This window comes from Salvelinus fontinalis, chromosome 11, assembly GCF_029448725.1.
Source record: "Salvelinus fontinalis isolate EN_2023a chromosome 11, ASM2944872v1, whole genome shotgun sequence".
NCBI lineage: Eukaryota > Metazoa > Chordata > Actinopteri > Salmoniformes > Salmonidae > Salvelinus > Salvelinus fontinalis.
This window is the reverse complement of record NC_074675.1, coordinates 57,355,336-57,376,090: the sequence shown is the minus strand read 5'-3', so window position 1 is coordinate 57,376,090 and position 20,755 is coordinate 57,355,336. Positions and strand designations below refer to the sequence as shown.

Genomic DNA, 20,755 nt, shown 5'->3' with positions numbered 1-20,755 from the left:
ATGTTATAGGACTGTCATCTGAAGAATTCTGAGAAGGTTAGTGAAAAAATTTATATATTTTGGTGGTTTATACGTTATCGCTATTTTTTGCTTGAATCAATGCTGTTGTGATGTTTGCTATTGTGGTAAGCTAATATAACGCTATATTGTGTTTTTGCTGTAAAACATATAGAAAATCTGAAATATTGTCTGGATTCATAAGATCTGTGTCTTTCATCTGCTGTACGCTGTGTATTTTTAAGAAATGTTTTATGATGAATAATTAGCTAATACACGATGGTCTCTGTAGTTATTCTAGTCGCTTTGGTGAGAGTTGTGATGGTTGCTGCAATGGTAAACTATGATTTATACCTGAAATATGCACATTTTTCTAACAAAACATATGCTATACAATAAATATGTTATCAGACTGTCATCTGAGGAAGTTGTTTCTTGGTTAGTGGCTATTTATATCTGTAACGGGTGTCGCTCTCCTCATCCTCGGATGAGGTGAGGAGAGAAGGATCCTCAGACCAAAACGCAGGCTTAGGGAAATAAGCCATCTTTATTATAAAATATGATGGCAACACGAAACGAAACAAAACACTTTAACAAGCTTACAAAATAACAAAACGACGTTGACGCAACCTGAACATAAACTTACATAACTAAACATAAACTTACGTACAGGAAAACAGACGACATCGAAACGAAACAAACAAACGCTACAGTCCTATGTGGTACGAACATACATACAGACACAGGAGACAATCACCCACAAACAAACAGTGAGAATGCCCTACCTAAATATGACTCTTAATTAGAGGCAAACGCAAACCACCTGCCTCTAATCAAGAGCCATACCAGGCAAACCGAAACCAACATAGAAACAGATAACATAGAATGCCCACCCAACCTCACGTCCTGACCAACTAACACACAAAAACTAACATAAATAGGTCAGGAACGTGACAGTACCCCCCCCACAAGGTGCGAACTCCGGACGCACCAGCACAAAGTCTAGGGGAGGGTCTGGGTGGGCATCTAACCACGGTGGTGGCTCAGGCTCCGGGCGCGGTTCCCACCCCACCATAATCCATCCTACCCCCCTCCCTTCAAGAATGTCCACCCTCTTACTTCCCCCACAAAATCCTCCTAATAACATATCTAATAATGACAATACCTGGACAGAGAGATAAACCAAGACAGAGGGATAGATAAGACTATAGAGGTAGATAAAGATAGAGAGGGAGATCAGGATAGAGGGGCAACTCCGGACTGAAAGGCAGCTCCGGACAGAGAGACAGCTCTGGACTGATGGGCAGTTCTGGGTATCCAGCCTTTTCAGGCTGAAGGACAGCTCATGGCTGACTGACGAATCTCGATGCTCATGGCTGGCTGACGGCTCTCGACGCTCATGGCAGGCTGACGGCTCTCGAAGCTCATGACAGGCTGACGGCTCTCGACGCTCATGGCAGGCTGACGGCTCTCGACGCTCATGGCAGGCTGACGGCTCTCGACGCTCATGGCAGGCTGACGGCTCTCGACGCTCATGGCAGGCTGACGGCTCTCGACGCTCATGGCAGGCTGACGGCTCTGGCTGCTCATGGCGCTCTGACGGCTCTGGCTGCTCATGGCTCTCTGACGGCTCTGGCTGCTCATGGCTCTCTGACGGCTCTGGCTGCTCATGGCTCTCTGACGGCTCTGGCTGCTCATGGCTCGCTGGCGGCTCTGGCAGATCCTGTCTGGTTGGCGGCTCTGGCAGATCCTGTCTGGTTGGCGGCTCTGGCAGATCCTGTCTGGTTGGCGGCTCTGGCAGATCCTGTCTGGTTGGCGGCTCTGGCAGATCCTGTCTGGTTGGCGGCTCTGGCAGATCCTGTCTGGCTGACGGCTCTAGCGGCTCCTGTCTGGCTGACGGCTCTAGCGGCTCCTGTCTGGCTGACGGCTCTGTAGGCTCATGGCAGACGGGCGGCTTTGCAGGCTCATGGCAGACGGGCGGCTTTGCAGGCTCATGGCAGACGGATGGCTCAGATGGCGCTGGGGAGACGGATGGCTCAGATGGCGCTGGGGAGACGGATGGCTCAGATGGCGCTGGGGAGACGGATGGCTCAGATGGCGCTGGGGAGACGGATGGCTCAGATGGCGCTGGGGAGACGGATGGCTCTGGCCGGATATGGCGCACTGTAGACCTGGTGCGTGGTGCCGGAACTGGAGGCACCGTGCTAATGACAAGCACCTTCCTACTAGTGCGGGGAGCAGGGACAGGGCACACTGTATTCTCAAAGCCTACTCTATCCCTGATGCGTGGTACCGGCACTGGTGACACCGGGCTGAGGACAAGCACATCAGGATTAGTAGGGGGAGAAGATACAGTGGGTTCAGGGCTCTGGAGACGCACTGGTAGCTTAGTGCGTGGGGCCGGAACTGGAGGCACCGGGCTAGATACACGCACTACAGGGAGAGTGCGTGGAGGAGGAACAGGGCTCAGGATACGCACTGGTAGCCTAGTGCGTAGTGTATACACTGTAGGTACTAGGCTGGGGCGGGGAGGTGGTGCCGGAAATACCGGACCGTGGAGGCGTACTGGCTCTCTTGAGCATTGAGCCTGCCCGACCTTACCTGGTTGAATGCTCCCGGTTGCCCGACCAGTGCGGGGAGGTGGAATAACCCGCACCGGCCTATGTAGGCGAACCGGAGAAACCATGCGTAAGGCCGGTGCCATGTATGCCGGCCCGAGGAGACGCACTGGAGACCAGACGCGTTGAGCCGGCCTCATGACACCTGGCTCAATACCCAATCTAGCCCTCCCAGTGCGGGGAGGTGGAATAACCCGCACCGGGCTATGCACTCGTACAGGAGACACCGTGCGCTCTACTGCGTAACACGGCGCCTGCCCGTACTCCCGCTCTCCACGGTAAGCCTGGGAAGTGGGCGCAGGTCTCCTACCTGCCCTTGGCCCACTATCTCCTAGCCCCCCCCCCAAGAAATTTTTGGGAATTACTTACGGGCTTTTTCGGCTTCCGTGCCAGACGCGTTCCCTCATAGCTCCGGTTCCTCTCCCAGGTAGCCTCTGCTCTCCTCAATGCCTCCACCTGTTCCCATGGGAGGCGATCCCTCCCAGCCAGGATCTCCTCCCAAGTGTAGCAACCCTTTCCATCCAAAACATCGTCCCATGTCCATTGCTCCTTTCTCTCCTGTCCCTTACTCCGTTTCGTTTTCCCTTGCCGCTTGGTCTTAGCGTGTTGGTGGGTGATTCTGTAACGAGTGACGCTCTCCTCATCCTCGGACGAGGTGAGGAGAGAAGGATCCTCAGACCAAAACTCAGGCTTAGGGAAATAAGCCATCTTTATTATAAAATATGATGGCAACACGAAACGAAACAAAACACTTTAACAAGCTTACAAAATAACAAAACGACGTTGACGCAACCTGAACATAAACTTACATAACTAAACATAAACTTACGTACAGGAAAACAGACGACATCGAAACGAAACAAACAAACGCTACAGTCCTATGTGGTACGAACATACATACAGACACAGGAGACAATCACCCACAAACAAACAGTGAGAATGCCCTACCTAAATATGACTCTTAATTAGAGGCAAACGCAAACCACCTGCCTCTAATCAAGAGCCATACCAGGCAAACCGAAACCAACATAGAAACAGATAACATAGAATGCCCACCCAACCTCACGTCCTGACCAACTAACACACAAAAACTAACATAAATAGGTCAGGAACGTGACAATATCTTTATTTGGTCGAAATTGTGATAGCTACCTATGCAGGAATAAAATGGTGGACAAAAAAAAGTTGTGTCTTTTGCTATCGTGGTTAGCTAATAGATTTACATATTGTCTTCCCTGTAAAACATTTTAAAAATCAGAAATGATGGCTGGATTCACAAGATGTGTATCTTTCATTTGGTGTCTTGGACTTGTGATTTCATTAACATTTTATTATATGATATCCCTGTGGCTTTAGGCTAGGCTATGCTAGTCAGCTTTTTTGATGGGGGGGATCCCGGATCCGGGTTTGTGAGGCGTTAGAGGTTTTAACAGGCATGGCTCTCACTGCAGTATTACAAATGTTTTCAGAGTTTCAACTTCAAATGTTGAATGTTGCAAAAACGACTGGGATTGAAGACAGGACCCTCAGAACTGGAACTTGCGGAATCCACCCATCCACCAACCTCGTCCACAACACCGTAGCAAAACCCAAGCCTACTTGATGGTAATAGCGCTCACCGTTGCCCTGGCGACGTCACAGTTCCCACAGGAGCGCAAGACGTTTTAGATTCACAGAAACAACTTCAGGCATCAATTCCAATTGGTTAAGGATTAAGGTTTGGTGCCTCCTGCTGTGGCGCAGCGGTCTAAGGCGTCACTACAGACCCGGTTGTCACTACAGACCCGGGTTCGGTCCCAGGCTGTGTCACAACCGGCCGTGACCTGGAGTCTCATAATGCGGCGCACAATTGGGCTTTACTTGGCTCATTGCGACTCCTTGTGGCGGGCCGGGCGCCTGCAGGCTGACTTCAGTCGTCAGTTCAGCCATGAGAATGTTTCAGATGAATGTTCTCCAATGGAACGCGTTTTCCGAAGTCCTGAAGCATTTGGATTGATATGGATTTGATGTTTAAAAAACATATAGATGAGCTGGTTAATAATGGCACCCGAGGGGAGGACTGCCTTTTCATGGGCTCCTAACCAATTGTGCTTTGTTTTTCCACCTTTGTCTGTAACTTATTTTGTACATAATGTTGCTGCTGCCGTCTCTCGAAAAGAGCTTCTGGATATCAGAACAGTGATTATTCACCTCAAACTGGACAAAGAGTTTTTCTTTAATGAGTCCGACGCGAAGGATATACTGCTACTCCGAGACCAGGCCCAAATCCCGTCATTCACATGAAGAAAAGACGGAGGTACAGGGGGCGGAGGTCTGGGTGAGAATTCGTCGGCGAGTGGTTATCCTGCCTCTATTATCCGTTCTATTAGCCAACGTGCAATCATTGGAGAATAAACTGGATGAGTTCTGTTCGAGACTATCCTACCAACGGGACATTAAAAACTGTAATATCTTATGTTTCACCGGGTCGTGGCTGAACGACAACATGGATAACATACAGTTGGTAATATAATAATATAGAGCTGGAGGGATTTTCAATGCACCGGCAGAACAGAGACACTACCTCTGGCCGGGTTTTCCATCGACAGAACAGCTACGTCTGACAAGACGAGGGGTGGGGGTGTGTCTATTTGTCAATAACAGCTGGTGCGCGATGCCTAATATTAAGGAAGCCTCGAGGTATTGCTCGCCTGAGGTAGAGTACCTCATGATAAGCTGTAGACCATACTATCTACCAAGAGAGTTCTCATCTATATTTTTCGTAGCTGTCTATTTACCACCATAAACCAATGCTGACACTAAGTCCAGACTCAACCAGCTGTATAAGGCCAGACTCAACTAGCTGTATAAGGCCAGACTCAACTAGCTGTATAAGACCAGACTCAACTAGCTGTGTAAGACCAGACTCAAGTAGCTGTATAAGACCAGACTCAACTAGCTGTATAAGACCAGACTCAACTAGCTGCATAAGACCAGACTCAACTAGCTGTATAAGACCAGACTCAACTAGCTGTATAAGACCAGACTCAACCAGCTGCATAAGACCAGACTCAACTAGCTGTATAAGACCAGACTCAACTAGCTGTATAAGACCAGACTCAACCAGCTGTATAAGACCAGACTCAACTAGCTGTATAAGACCAGACTCAACCAGCTGTGTAAGGCCAGACTCAACTAGCTGTATAAGACCAGACTCAACCAGCTGTGTAAGACCAGACTCAACTAGCTGTATAAGACCAGACTCAACCAGCTGTATAAGACCAGACTCAACCAGCTGTGTAAGGCCAGACTCAACTAGCTGTGTAAGACCAGACTCAACCAGCTGTGTAAGACCAGACTCAACCAGCTGTGTAAGGCCAGACTCAACTAGCTGTATAAGGCCAGACTCAACAGCTGTGTAAGGCCAGACTCAACCAGCTGTATAAGGCCAGACTCAACTAGCTGTATAAGACCAGACTCAACCAGCTGTGTAAGGCCAGACTCAACCAGCTGTATAATATCAGACTCAACCAGCTGTATAAGACCATAAGTAAACAAGAAAATTCTCATCCAGAAGTGGCGCTCCTAGTGGCCGGGGACTTTAATGCAGGGGAACTGAAATTCGTTTTACCTCATTTCTACCAGCATGTCACATGTGCAACCAGAGGGGGAAAAGAACCCTGGACCACCTGTACTCCACACACAGAGACGTGTACAAAGCTCTCCCTCACCCTCCATTTGGCAAATCTGACCATAATTCTATCCTCCTGATTCCTGCTGACCAGCAAAAACGAAAGCAGGAAGTACCAGTGACTCGCTCAATATGGAAGTGGTCAGATGATGCGGATGCTAAGCTACAGGACTGTTATGCTAGCACAGACTGGAATATGTTCCGGGATTCTTCCGATGGCATTGAGGAATATACCACCTCAGTCACTGGCTTCATCAATAAGTGCATCGATGACGTTGTCCCCACAGTAACAATACGTACATATCCCAACCAGAAGCCATGGATTACAAGCAACATCCGTACCGAGCTAAAAGATAGAGCTGCCGCTTATACGAAATCACGTATAAGAAATCCCGATATGCCCTCTGACGAACCATCAAACAGGCAAAGCATCAATACAGGACAAAGATTGAATCCTACTACACCGGCTCTGACGCTCGTTGGATGTGGCAGGGCTTGAAAACTATTACGGACTACAAAGAGAAACACAGCCGCGATGCGAGGCTACCAGATGAGCTAAATGCCTTTTATGCTTCGAGGCAAGCAACACTGAAGCATGCATGAGAGCACCAGCTGTTCCGGACGACCGTGTGATCACGCTCTCCGTAGCCGCTGTGAGCAAAACCTTTAAACAGGTCAACATTCACAAGTGACTTCACTGACATTTTCAACCTCTCACCTGACCGAATCTGTAATACCTACATGTTTCAAATAGACCATCCCTGTGCCCAAGAAAGCGAAGGTAACCTGCCTAAATGACTACCGACCCGTAGCACTCACGTCGGTAGCCATGAAGTGCTTTGAAAGGCTGGTCATGGCTCACATCAACACCATCATCCCAGAAACCCTAGACCCACTCCAATTTGCATACCGCCACAACAGATCCACAGATGACGCAATCTCAATTGCACTCCACATTGCCCTTTCCCACCTGGACAAATGGAACACCTATGTGAGAATGCTATTGATTGACTACAGCTCAGCGTTCAACACCATAGTGCCCTCAAAACTCATCAATAAGCTAAGGACCCTGAGACTAAACACCTCCCTCTGCAACTGGATCCTGGACTTCCTGATGGGCCGCCCCCAGGTGGAAAGGGTGGAAAGACTGAAAAGATTTGGCATGGATCCCCAGATCCTCAAAAAGTTCTAGAGCTGCACCATTGAGAGCATCCTGGCCGGTTGCATTTCCGCCTGGTATGCCAACTGCTCGGCATCCGACCGCAAGGCGCTACAGAGGGTAGTGCGTACGGCCCAGTACATCACTGGGGCCAAGCTTCCTGCTATCCAGGACCTCTATACCAGGCGGTGTCAGAGAAAGGCCCCAAAAAATTGTCAAAGACTCCAGTCACCCAAGTCCTAGACTGTTCTCTCTGCTACCACATGGCAAGCGGTACCGGAGCGCCAAGTCTAGAACCAAAAGGCTCCTGAACAGCTTCTACCTCCGAGCCATAAGACTGCTGAACAGCTTCTACCCCCCGAGCCATCAGACTGCTGAACAGCTTCTACCCCCCGAGCCATAAGACTGCTGAACAGCTTCTACCCCCCGAGCCATCAGACTCCTGAACAGCTTCTACCCCCCCGAGCCATTAGACTGCTGAACAGCTTCTACCCCTCGAGCCATAAGACTGCTGAACAGCTTCTACCCCCCGAGCCATAAGACTGCTGAACAATTAATAAAATGGCCACCGGACCATTTACATTGAACCCCCTTTTATCTATTGTTTATTATGGTGATATTATTATTATTGATTATGGTGATATTATTATTATTATTATTATTATTGATTATGGTGATATTATTATAATATTATTGATTATGGTGATATTATATTATTATTGATTATGGTGATATTATTATTATTATTATTGATTATGGTGATATTATTATTATTATTATTGATTATGGTGATATTATTATTATTATTATTGATTATGGTGATATTATTATTATATTATTATTATTGATTATGGTGATATTATTATTATTATTAATAATAATCAATTATTATTGATTATGGTGATACTATTATAATATTATTGATTATGGTGATATTATTATAATATTATTGATTGTGGTGATATTATTATTATTATTATTGATTATGGTGATATTAATATTATTATTATTATTGATTATGGTGATATTAATATTATTATTATTATTGATTATGGTGATATTATTATTATTATTGATTATGGTGATATTGTTATTATATTATTGATTATGGTGATATTATTATTATTATTATTGATTATGGTGATATTATTATTATTATTATTGATTAAGGTGATATTATTAATCAAAGTGAATGTTGTGGTGCCGTTCATTTTAAAGTATTGATTTGTGGAGGAATTTATTATAATATATTTTTTGTGTGTATTTTTATATTGTATTCTAAAGAGACCTGGGCCTCAATATGCCTTCCTTCAAAATAAAGGTTCAAATGAAAACTTGAATAAAAAATCCAATCCTTTCCTCTTTACTCCTTTCTGTTTTTATAACTTCCTGTTCTACATTCATTAACAGCCTCTCTCTGTTTTTATAACTTCCTGTTCTACATTCATTAACAGCCTCTCTCTGTTTTTATAACTTCCTGTTCAACATTCATTAACAGTGTCACGTTCCTGACCTATTTCTGTTAGTTTATGTGTGTTAGTTGGTCAGGACGTGAGGTTGGGTGGGCATTCTATGTTTTCTGTTTCTGTGTTGGTTTTTGGGTTGCCTGGTATGGCTCTTAATTAGAGGCAGGTGTTTGGCGTTCCTCTAATTAAGAGTCATATTTAGGTAGGCGTTGTCACAGTGTTCGTTGTGGGTGATTGTCTTCCGTGTCTGTGTCTGTACACCACGCAGGACTGTTTACGGTTTGTTCGGTTTGTGTAGCCTATGTTCCTATTCGTGCGTTTTCTTGTTTTATGTAAGTACGTCGTCTAGGTCTGTCTACACCGTTTGTTGTTTTTGTTAGTTTAATCAAGTTCGTGTTTCGCTAATAAAATATGTCATTTCACTACGCTGCGCCTTGGTTCCCTCAATACTCCTCCTCTTCAGATGAAGAGGAGGAGGACTGCCGTTACAGAATCACCCACCAAGAATCCAGAACCAAGCAGCGTAATTTGGAGCAACGGGGAAGTATACAGGACTTGTGGAGTTGGGAGCAAATATTTAACGGAGAAGGACCATGGGCTAAAGTGAATCACCGTCCATGGGAACAGCTGGAGGCAGCTCGGAGAGTGGAGAAAAAGAGAGAGAGGAACCGGAGTTATGAGGGAACACGTCTTGCACGGAAGCCCAAAAAGCCCGTGAGTAACACCCAAAAATTTCTTGGGGGGGGGCTAAGAGGTAGTGGGCCAAGGGCAGGTAGGAGACCTGCGCCCACTTCCCAGGCTTACCATGGAGAGCGGGAGTACGGGCAGGCGCCATGTTACGCAGTAGAGCGCACGGTGTCTCCTGTACGAGTGCATAGCCCAGTGCGGGTTATTCCACCTCCCCGCACTGGTAGGGCTAGATTGGGTATTGAGCCAGGTGTCATGAGGCCGGCTCAACGCCTCTGGTCTCCAGTGCGTCTCCTCGGGCCGGCATACATGGCACCTGCCTTACGCATGGTTTCCCCGGTTCGCCTACATAGCCCGGTGCGGGTTATTCCACCTCCCCGCACTGGTCGGGCGACCAGGAGCATTCAACCAGGTAAGGTTGGGCAGGCTCAATGCTCAAGAGAGCCAGTACGCCTGCACGGTCCGGTATTTCCGGCGCCACCTCCCCGCCCCAGCCTAGTACCTACAGTGCCTACACTACGCACTAGGCTACCAGTGCGTCTCCTGAGCCCTGTTCCTCCTCCACGCACTCTCCCTGTAGTGCGTGTATCCAGTTCGGTGCCTCCAGTTCCGGCACCACGCACTAAGCCTCCTGTGCGTCTCCAGAGCCCTGTACACACTGTTTCTTCTCCCCCTACTAATCCTGATGTGCTTGTCCTCAGCCCGGTGTCACCAGTGCCGGTACCACGCACCAGGTATAGAGTGGGCTTTGAGAGTACAGTGTGCCCTGTCCCTGCTCCCCGCACTAGTATGAAGGTGCGTGTCCTTAGCCCGGTGCCTCCAGTTCCGGCACCACGCACCAGGTCTACAGTGCGCCTTATCCGGCCAGAGCCATCCGTCTCCCCAGCGCCATCTGAGCCATCCGTCTCACCAGCGCCATCTGAGCCATCCGTCTCCCCAGCGCCATCTGAGCCATCCGTCTCCCCAGCGCCATCTGAGCCATCCGTCTCCCCAGCGCCATCTGAGCCATCCGTCTCCCCAGCGCCGTCTGAGCCATCCGTCTGCAATGAGCCTGCAAAGCCGCCCGTCTGCCATGAGCCTGCAAAGCCGCCCGTCTGCCATGAGCCTACAGAGCCGTCCGCCAGACAGGAGCCGCTAGAGCCGCCCGCCAGACAGGAGCCGCTAGAGCCGTCCGTCAGACAGGATCTGCCAGAGCCGCCAACCAGACAGGATCTGCCAGAGCCGCCAACCAGACAGGATCTGCCAGAGCCGCCAACCAGACAGGATCTGCCAGAGCCGCCAACCAGACAGGATCTGCCAGAGCCGCCAGCGAGCCATGAGCGGCCAGAGCCGTCAGAGAGCCATGAGCGTCCAGAGCCGTCAACCTGCCATGAGCGTCGAGAGCCGTCAGCCTGCCATGAGCGTCGAGAGCCGTCAGCCTGCCATGAGCGTCGAGAGCCGTCAGCCTGCCATGAGCGTCGAGAGCCGTCAGCCAGCCATGAGCGTCGAGAGCTGTCAGCCAGCCATGAGCGTCGAGAGCCGTCAGCCAGCCATGAGCGTCGAGAGCCGTCAGCCAGCCATGAGCGTCGAGAGCCGTCAGCCTGCCATGAGCGTCCAGATTCGTCAGTCAGCCATGAGCTGCCCTTCAGCCAGAAACGGCTATATACCCAGAACTGCCCCTCAGTCCAGAGCTGACTCTCTGTCCGGAGCTGCCTTTCAGTCCGGAGTTGCCCTTCTATCATGATCTCCCTCTCTATCTTGATCTACCTCTTGATTCTGATCTATCCCTCTGTCTTGTGCTATCCCTCGGTCTTGATCTATCTCTCTGTCCCGGTGCTGTCCCTGTCATTGATGTTACTAAGGGGATTTTGTGGGGGTAAAATGAGGGTGGACATTCTTAGGGGGAGATGGAGGCTAGGATGGATTATGGTGGGGTGGGGACCTCGCCCGGAGCCTGAGCCACCACCGTGGTCAGATGTCCACCCAGACCCTCCCCTAGACTTTGTGCTGGTGCGCCCGGTGTTCGCACCTTATGGGGGGGGTTATGTCACGTTCCTGACCTATTTCTGTTAGTTAATGTGTGTTAGTTGGTCAGGACGTGAGGTTGGGTGGGCATTCTATGTTTTCTGTTTCTGTGTTGGTTTTTGGGTTGCCTGGTATGGCTCTTAATTAGAGGCAGGTGTTTGGCGTTCCTCTAATTAAGAGTCATATTTAGGTAGGCGTTGTCACAGTGTTCGTTGTGGGTGATTGTCTTCCGTGTCTGTGTCTGTACACCACGCGGGACTGTTTACGGTTTGTTCGGTTTGTGTAGCCTATGTTCCTATTCGTGCGTTTTCTTGTTTTATGTAAGTACGTCGTCTAGGTCTGTCTACACCGTTTGTTGTTTTTGTTAGTTTAATCAAGTTCGTGTTTCGTTAATAAAATATGTCATTTCACTACGCTGCGCCTTGGTTCCCTCAATACTCCTCCTCTTCAGATGAAGAGGAGGAGGACTGCCGTTACAAACAGCCTCTCTCTGTTTTACTAACTTCCTGTTCTACATTCATTAACAGCCTCTCTCTGTTTTTATAACTTCCTGTTCTACATTCATTAACAGCCTCTCTCTGTTTTTATAACTTCCTGTTCTACATTCATTAACAGCCTCTCTCTGTTTTTATAACTTCCTGTTCTACATTCATTAACAGCCTCTCTCTGTTTTTATAACTTCCTGTTCTACATTCATTAACAGCCTCTCTCTGTTTTACTAACTACTTCCTGTTCTACAATCATTAACAGCCTCTCTCTGTTTTACTAACTACTTCCTGTTCAACATTCTTTAACAGCCTCTCTCTGTTTTACTAACTTCCTGTTCAACATTCATTAACAGCCTCTCTCTGTTTTACTAACTTCCTGTTCAACATTCATTAACAGCCTCTCTCTGTTTTACTAACTACTACCGTTCTACATTCATTAACAGCCTCTCTCTGTTTTACTAACTTCCTGTTCAACATTCATTAACAGCCTCTCTCTGTTTTACTAACTACTACCGTTCTACATTCATTAACAGCCTCTCTCTGTTTTACTAACTACTTCCTGTTCAACATTCATTACCAGCCTCTCTCTGTTTTACTAACTACTTCCTGTTCAACATTCATTACCAGCCTCTCTCTGTTTTACTAACTACTACCGTTCTACATTCATTAACAGCCTCTCTCCTTCCAACTTCCTCCACTCTCTAAATCTCTCTCCCTAAAATTCTCATTCTAAGTTAACTGCCTTCTTTCTCCCCTCTCTCTCACTCGCCCTCTCTCCTCTCTCTCTCTCGCCCTCTCTCCTCTCCTCTCTCACTCACCCTCTCTTCTCTCTCTCTCTCGCCCTCTCTCCTCTCTCTCTCTCGCCCTCTCTCCTCTCCTCTCTCACTCGCCCTCTCTCCTCTCCTCTCTCACTCACCCTCTCTCCTCTCCTCTCTCACTCACCCTCTCTCCTCTCCTCTCTCACTCACCCTCTCTCCTCTCCTCTCTCACTCGCCCTCTCTCCTCTCCTCTCTCACTCGCCCTCTCTCCTCTCCTCTCTCACTCGCCCTCTCTCCTCTCCCACTCGCCCTCTCTCCTCTCCTCTCTCTCTCGCCCTCTCTCCTCTCCTCTCTCTCTCGCCCTCTCTCCTCTCCTCTCTCACTCACCCTCTCTCCTCTCCTCTCTCACTCACCCTCTCTCCTCTCCTCTCTCACTCACCCTCTCTCCTCTCCTCTCTCACTCACCCTCTCTCCTCTCCTCTCTCTCGCCCTCTCTCCTCTCCTCTCTCACTCACCCTCTCTCCTCTCCTCTCTCACTCACCCTCTCTCCTCTCCTCTCACTCACCCTCTCTCCTCTCCTCTCTCACTCGCCCTCTCTCCTCTCCTCTCCTCTCCTCTCTCTCTCGCCCTCTCTCCTCTCCTCTCTCACTCACCCTCTCTCCTCTCTCCTCTCTCTCTCGCCCTCTCTCCTCTCTCTCTCTCTCTCTCGCCCTGTCTCCTCTCCTCGCCTCTCTCCTCTCCTCTCTCACTCGCCCTCTCTCCTCTCTCTCTTTCGCCCTCTCACCTCTCCTCTCTCTCGCCCTGTCTCCTCTCCTCGCCTCTCTCCCCTCTCTCTCACTCGCCCTCTCTCCTCTCTCTCTCGCCCTCTCTCCTCTCTCTCTCGCCCTCTCTCCTCTCTCTCTCACCCTCTCTCCTCTCTCTCTCGCCCTCTCTCCTCTCCTCTCTCACTCGCCCTCTCACCTCTCCTCTCTCTCTCTCGCCCTGTCTCCTCTCCTCGCCTCTCTCCTCTCTCTCTCACTCGCCCTCTCTCCTCTCTCTCGCCCCCTCTCCTCTCCTCTCCTCTCCTCTCCTCTCCTCTCCTCTCCTCTCCTCTCCTATCCTCTCCTCTCTCCTATCCTCTCCTCTCTCCTATCCTCTCCTCTCTCCTATCCTCTCCTCTCTCCTCTCTCTCGCCCTCTCTCCTCTCCTCTCCTCTCTCACCCTCTCTCCTCTCTCTCTCTCGCCCTCTCTCTCACTCGCCCTCTCTCCTCTCTCTCTCACTCGCCCTCTCTCCTCCAGGCCATGATAAATCATATTCTGAAGTTCTGAGGGTTGAGTCTCTTTGATATGGAACACCTGCTAGGGGGAAACAGACACACACACACACACACACACGGTCCTACCTTGATTGCAGGTCTTGCCAGTGTATCCTGGATGGCACTTGCATTTATCCGGTCCGACACACTCTCCATGCTTACACTCCTGTTGGCACAGAGCTGTTGACACACACACACACACACACACACACACACACACACACACACACACACACACACACACACACACACACACACACACACACACACACACAGTAAGATATTCCACCTGAAAAACGGAAGTGGGAGGCTTGCTCAGGCATCTTTCCACGCCTGCTACGTTAGGTAAGTGTGTGTGTGTGTGTGTGTGTGTGTGTGTGTGTGTGTGTGTGTGTGTGTGTGTGTGTGTGTGTACTCACGTTGGCAGTGCCCCCAGGAAGCCCTTCTCCAGCCCCAGCAGCACTCCACCCTGGTCCCGTACTGACACAGCCCATTGGACAACAGCTCCTGGCCCGCCCACCTATCACAGATCAGCACCTTCAGTCAGTAGCCAATCAGCACCTTCAGTCAGTACCTTCAATCAGCACCTTCAGTCAGTAGCCAATCACAGTTCAGCACCTTCAGTCAGTAGCCAATCACAGATCAGCACCTTCAGCCAGTCGCCAATCACAGATCAGCACATTCAGTCAGTAGCCAATCACAGATCAGCACCTTCAGTCAGTAGCCAATCGCAGATCAGCATTTTCAGTCAGTAGCCAATCACAGTGAACCACACTGGCCTGAGCTTTACCTCAGTGGTCTAACTCAGTGTTGTTGTGTCGTATGAGACCCGGGTTTCGAACCGAGTTGTCACATCAACAGCCTATCTCAAACCAGTTGGGTTTGGAACCCAGTTTCTGTGTCTGTTGCTCGGTTACAAGGGTCGAGTCCCGCGGACGCGTTGGTTGCTAGCCGATATCTGAATCCACGTATCTCACGTCAGAGAGAGAGGTAATTTTGGGGTGGCAGGGTAGCCTAGTGGTTAGAGCGTTAGACTAGTAACTGGAAGGTTGCAAGATCAAATCCCCGAGCTGACAAGGTAAAAATCTGTCATTCTGCCCCTGAACAAGGCAGTTAACCCACTGTTCCCCTGAACAAGGCAGTTAACCCACTGTTCCCCTGAACAAGGCAGTTAACCCACTGTTCCCCTGAACAAGGCAGTTAACCCACTGTGCCCCTGAACAAGGCAGTTAACCCACTGTGCCCCTGAACAAGGCAGTTAACCCACTGTGCCCCTGAACAAGGCATTTAACCCACTGTTCCCCTGAACAAGGCATTTAACCCACTGTTCCCCTGAACAAGGCATTTAACCCACTGTTCCCCGGTAGGCCGTCATTGAAAATATGAATTTGTTCTTAACTGACTTGCCTTGTTATATAAAGTTAAAATATGAACTCTGAGTGTGATGAGTTCTATACAGAGTCGTGTTTAACTAAGGCTGGGTCCCACAGGGCTCTGGTCTAAAGTAGTGTTACTATCACTATTCTCTTGTGTTTTGATCCAGAGTTATGTTTAGCTAAGGCTGGGTCCCACAGGGCTCTGGTCTAAAGTAGTATCACTGTTCTCTTGTGTTTTGAACCAGAGTTATGTTTAACTAAGGCTGGGTCCCACAGGGCTCTGCTCTAAAGTAGTATCACTGTTCTCTCGTGTTTTGATCCAGGGTTATGTTTAACTAAGGCTGGGTCCCACAGGGCTCTGGTCTAAAGTAGTGTTACTATCACTATTCTCTTGTGTTTTGATCCAGAGTTATGTTTAGCTAAGGCTGGGTCCCACAGGGCTCTGCTCTAAAGTAGTATCACTGTTCTCTCGTGTTTTGATCCAGGGTTATGTTTAACTAAGGCTGGGTCCCACAGGGCTCTGCTCTAAAGTAGTATCACTGTTCTCTTGTGTTTTGATCCAGGGTTATGTCGTTATGAACCACATAGTGAATCTGGGTCATGTTTGATGTCTCTTATGCCTAATGTTAGCCTTGGTGTTCTGTAGTTGGCTGTTTGGCACAGAGTGTGTGTGTGTGTGTGTGTGTGTGTGTGTGTGTGTGTGTGTGTGTGTGTGTGTGTGTGTGTGTGTGTGTGTGTGTGTGTGTGTGTGTGTGTGTGTGTGTGTGTGTGTGTGTGTGTGTGTGTGTGTGTGTGTGTGTGTGTTCTCCTGACATATCTTCTTCCCTGGTTCCTGTTTAGACATGATTTACGTCTAGACATCTCAACTGTCATGTAAAAACGTCTCGGCTCACCGGCAAAATATGCTCCCCCTCCTCCTCTCCCTCCCTCCTCCTCTCCCTCCCTCCCTCCTCTCCCTCCCTCCTCCTCTCCCTCCCTCCCTCCCTCCTTCCTCCCCTCCTCCTCTCCCTCCCTCCCTCCTCCTCTCCCTCCCTCCTTCCTCCCCTCCCTCCCTCCTTCCTCCCCTCCCTCCCTCCTCTCCCTCCTCCTCCTCTCCCTCCCTCCTTCCTCCCCTCCCTCCCTCCTTCCTCCCCTCCCTACCTCCTCTCCCTCCTCCTCCTCTCCCTCCCTCCTTCCTCCCCTCCCTCCCTCCCTCCCTCCTTCCTCCCCTCCCTCCCTCCCTCCTCCTCTCCCTCCCTCCTCCTCTCCCTCCCTCCTTCCTCCCCTCCCTACCTCCTCTCCCTCCCTCCTCCTCTCCCTCCCTCCTTCCTCCCCTCCCTCCCTCCCTCCCTCCCTCCCTCCTCCTCTCCTCCTCTCCCTCCCTCCTTCCTCCCCTCCCTCCCTCCTCCTCTCCCTCCCTCCTTCCTCCCCTCCCTCCCTCCTCCTCTCCCTCCCCCCTACCTCCTCTCCTCCCCATCTTCCCTCCCTTCTCTCTGTCTCCCTCTCCCCCTATTCTCCCTCCTTTCCCTCTCACTGGGAAAATATGCTCCCTCTCTCCTCTCCTCCATCCTCTCTTCCCTCCCTCCTCCTAACCTCCCATTCTATCCCCTCTCATATCCATATCTAGATTCACTGGGAAAATATGCTTCCCCTCATCCCCTCATCCCTTCCTTCTTTAGGCTACCCTCCTCCTCTCCCTCCCTCCTCCTCTCCCTCCTCCTCTCCCTCCCTCCTCCTCTCCCTCCCTCCTCCTCTCCCTCCCTCCTCCTCTCCCTCCCTCCTCCTCTCCCTCCCTCCCTCCTCCTCTCCCTCCCTCCGTCCTCCCCTCCCTCCCTCCTCTCCCTCCTCTCCCTCCCTCCTTCCTCCCCTCCCTCCCTCCCTCCCTCCTTCCTCCCCTCCCTCCCTCCTTCTCCTCCTCTCCCTCCCTCCTCCTCCTCTCCCTCCCTCTTCCTCCCCTCCCTACCTCCTCTCCCTCCCTCCTCCTCTCCCTCCCTCCCTCCTCCTCTCCCTCCCTCCTCCTCTCCCTCCCTCCCTCCTCCTCTCCCTCCCTCCTTCCTCCCCTCCCTCCCTCCTCCTCTCCCTCCCTCCTTCCTCCCCTCCCTCCCTCCTCCTCTCCCTCCCCCCTACCTCCTCTCCTCCCCATCTTCCCTCCCTTCTCTCTGTCTCCCTCTCCCCCTATTCTCCCTCCTTTCCCTCTCACTGGGAAAATATGCTTCCCCTCATCCCCTCATCCCTTCCTTCTTTAGGCTACCCTCCTCCTCTCCCTCCCTCCTCCTCTCCCTCCTCCTCTCCCTCCCTCCTCCTCTCCCTCCCTCCTCCTCTCCCTCCCTCCTCCTCTCCCTCCCTCCCTCCCTCCTTCCTCCCCCCCTCCTCTCCCTCCCTCCTCCTCTCCCTCCCTCCTTCCTCCCCTCCCTCCCTCCTTCCTCCTCCTCCCTCCTCCTCTCCCTCCCTCCTTCCTCCCCCCCCTCCCTCCCTCCTTCCTCCCCTCCCTCCCTCCCTCCCATCCCTCCCTCCTCTCCCTCCTCCTCCTCTCCCTCCCTCCTCCCCTCCCTCCCTCCTTCCTCCCCTCCCTACCTCCTCTCCCTCCTCCTCCTCCTCCCTCCTTCCTCCCCTCCCTACCTCCTCTCCCTCCTCCTCCTCCTCCCTCCCTCCCTCCTTCCTCCCCTTCCTCCCTCCCTCCTCCTCTCCCTCCCTCCTCCTCTCCCTCCCTCCTCCTCTCCCTCCCTCCTTCCTCCCCTCCCTACCTCCTCTCCCTCCCTACCTCCTCTCCCTCCCTCCCTCCCTCCCTCCCTCCTCCTCTCCCTCCCTCCTCTCCCTCCCTCCTTCCTCCCCTCCCTCCCTCCTTCCTCTCCCCTCCCTCCCTCCTCCTCTCCCTCCCCCCTACCTCCTCTCCTCCCCATCTTCCCTCCCTTCTCTCTGTCTCCCTCTCCCCCTATTCTCCCTCCTTTCCCTCTCACTGGGAAAATATGCTCCCTCTCTCCTCTCCTCCATCCTCTCTTCCCTCCCTCCTCCTAACCTCCCATTCTATCCCCTCTCATATCCATATCTAGATTCACTGGGAAAATATGCTTCCCCTCATCCCCTCATCCCTTCCTTCTTTAGGCTACCCCCCTCCTCTCCCTCCCTCCTCCTCTCCCTCCTCCTCTCCCTCCTTCCTCCTCCCCTCCTCCCTCCTCCCTTCCCTCTTCCTCCTCCCCCTAATCCTCTCCCTCGCTCCTCCTCTCCTCCCTCCTCCTCTCCCTCGCTCCTCCTCTCCTCCCTCCTCCTCCCCTCCCTCCCTCCTCTCCCTCCTACCTCCTCTCCCTCCCTCCTCCTCTCCCTCCCTCCTCCTCTCCCTCCCTCCTCCTCTCCCTCCCTCCTCCTCTCCCTCCTTCCTCCTCTCCCTCCTCCTCTTCCTCCTCCTCTCCCTCCTTCTCCTCTCCCCCTCCTCTCCCTCCTTCCTCCTCTCCCTCCTTCCTCCTCTCCCTCCCTCCTCCTCTCCTCTCCCACCTCCTCTCCTCTCCCACCTCCTCTCTCTCCCTCCCTCCAGTCGATCAATAACACCTTATAAACACACACCCGTCGATCAATAACACCAGTCAGGGAAAAGTGAGTTAGATTCATATTTCAGGTCATTATTGTAAAATATAATGTGTTCTCAATTACTTGCCTGGTTAAATAAAAACGCTAAATAAACACATTATTACCTGTTGTAATCAGTTATCCCTCCTCCTGAAGGCTAAATTAACACATTATAACAGCTAAATGACAGTATTACCTGTTGTAATCAGTTATCCCTCCTGAACAGCTAAATTAACACAATATAACAGCTAAATGACAGTATTACCTGTTGTAATCAGGTATCCCTCCTCCTGAAGGCTAAATTAACACATTATAACAGCTAAAGGACATTATTACCTGTTGTAATCAGTTATCCCTCCTCCTGAAGGCTAAATTAACACATTATAACAGCTAAATGACAGTATTACCTGTTGTAATCAGTTATCCCTCCTGAACAGCTAAAACACAGCAGCAGTAGTTTCATCCATGCCAACTCCATCCTAGAAAGACTCGACTGTATTCAGTAAAACCACACACAGTAAGTAGCCTGCTGCACCGTAAAAGAGACACTATCTTCTGTCTATTCAACGTCTTTTGTTTATAGGGAAAATAGTCTAGTCAAGGTACTATAGAAAATGTTCCTCAGAACGAGAGTCCAGCCTGCTCTCGTCCCCGGGTTTCTGTCCGGTTGTTTTGTCCCGGTTGTTCAAAACGCTCCGGTGCGTCTGTGGGCTGCTTCGGGAGTCGCGACGTTTCCCGGGTTTGGTTTAGCAAACCGTTGAGTTCCAAGAGAGCTCGAATGCATCCATTATATGTCCCGGTGTCTGTCCCGTTAATAAAGGAGTGCCGGTTTATCGGTTGTAGCACTTGTGTGCGAGAGTCCGTAGCGCAAGAATTCCCAACTCACAATGTGGCTGGTCTGTAGGTCTGTCCGTCGGTCTGTCTGTAGGTCTGTCCGTCGGTGTGTCTGTAGGTCTGTCCCTCGGTGTGTCTGTCGGTCTGTCCGTCGGTGTGTCTGTAGGTCTGTCCCTCGGTCTGTCCGTCGGTCTGTCTGTCGGTCTGTCTGTAGGTCTGTCCCTCGGTGTGTCTATTGGTCTGTCCGTCGGTGTGTCTGTAGGTCTGTCCCTCGGTGTGTCTGTAGGTCTGTCTGTCGGTGCGCAAGTTGCCGTAGGCTCTACCAGTGTTATGTCACTGGCACGAGAGGTTATGAAAACATTACAGAGAGACATTCACACACACACACACACACACACACACACACACACACACACACACACACACACACACACACACACACACACACACACACACACACACACACACACTCTGCTGTTTAGAGTGTAGGGGTTTAGAGGGTAGGGTATGTGCTGTTTAGAGGGTAGGTGCTGTTTAGAGGGTAGGGTAGGTGCTGTTTAGAGGGTAGGTGCTGTTTAGAGGGTAGGTGCTGTTTAGAGGGTAGAGTAGGTGCTGTTTAGAGGGTAGGGTAGGTGCTGTTTAGAGGGTAGGGTATGTGCTGTTTAGAGGGTAGGTGCTGTTTAGAGGGTAGGTGCTGTTTAGAGGGTAGGGTAGGTGCTGTTTAGAGGGTAGGTGCTGTTTAGAGGGTAGAGTAGGTGCTGTTTAGAGGGTAGGTGCTGTTTAGAGGGTAGGTGCTGTTTAGAGGGTAGGGTAGGTGCTGTTTAGAGGGTAGGTGCTGTTTAGAGGGTAGGTGCTGTTTAGAG

The 20,755-nt window shown here is 50.8% G+C and overlaps 1 protein-coding gene across 1 annotated transcript in view; it reads right to left on the bottom strand.

Moving 5' to 3' along the window:
* The window catches only part of LOC129864760 (nephronectin-like), a 47,735-nt gene extending 27,475 nt beyond the window's left edge, over nt 1–20,260 (bottom strand). Inside the window, exons 1-3 of the mRNA XM_055937054.1 lie at nt 19,466–20,260; nt 14,562–14,662; nt 14,230–14,322 (exon numbers count right to left, since the gene is read on the bottom strand). Coding sequence (XP_055793029.1) covers nt 14,230–14,322; nt 14,562–14,662; nt 19,466–19,536 — 265 coding nt within the window. The 5' untranslated portion in view covers nt 19,537–20,260. The remainder of the gene's footprint in view (nt 1–14,229; nt 14,323–14,561; nt 14,663–19,465) is intronic.
* Nucleotides 20,261–20,755: the final 495 nt, after the last annotated feature.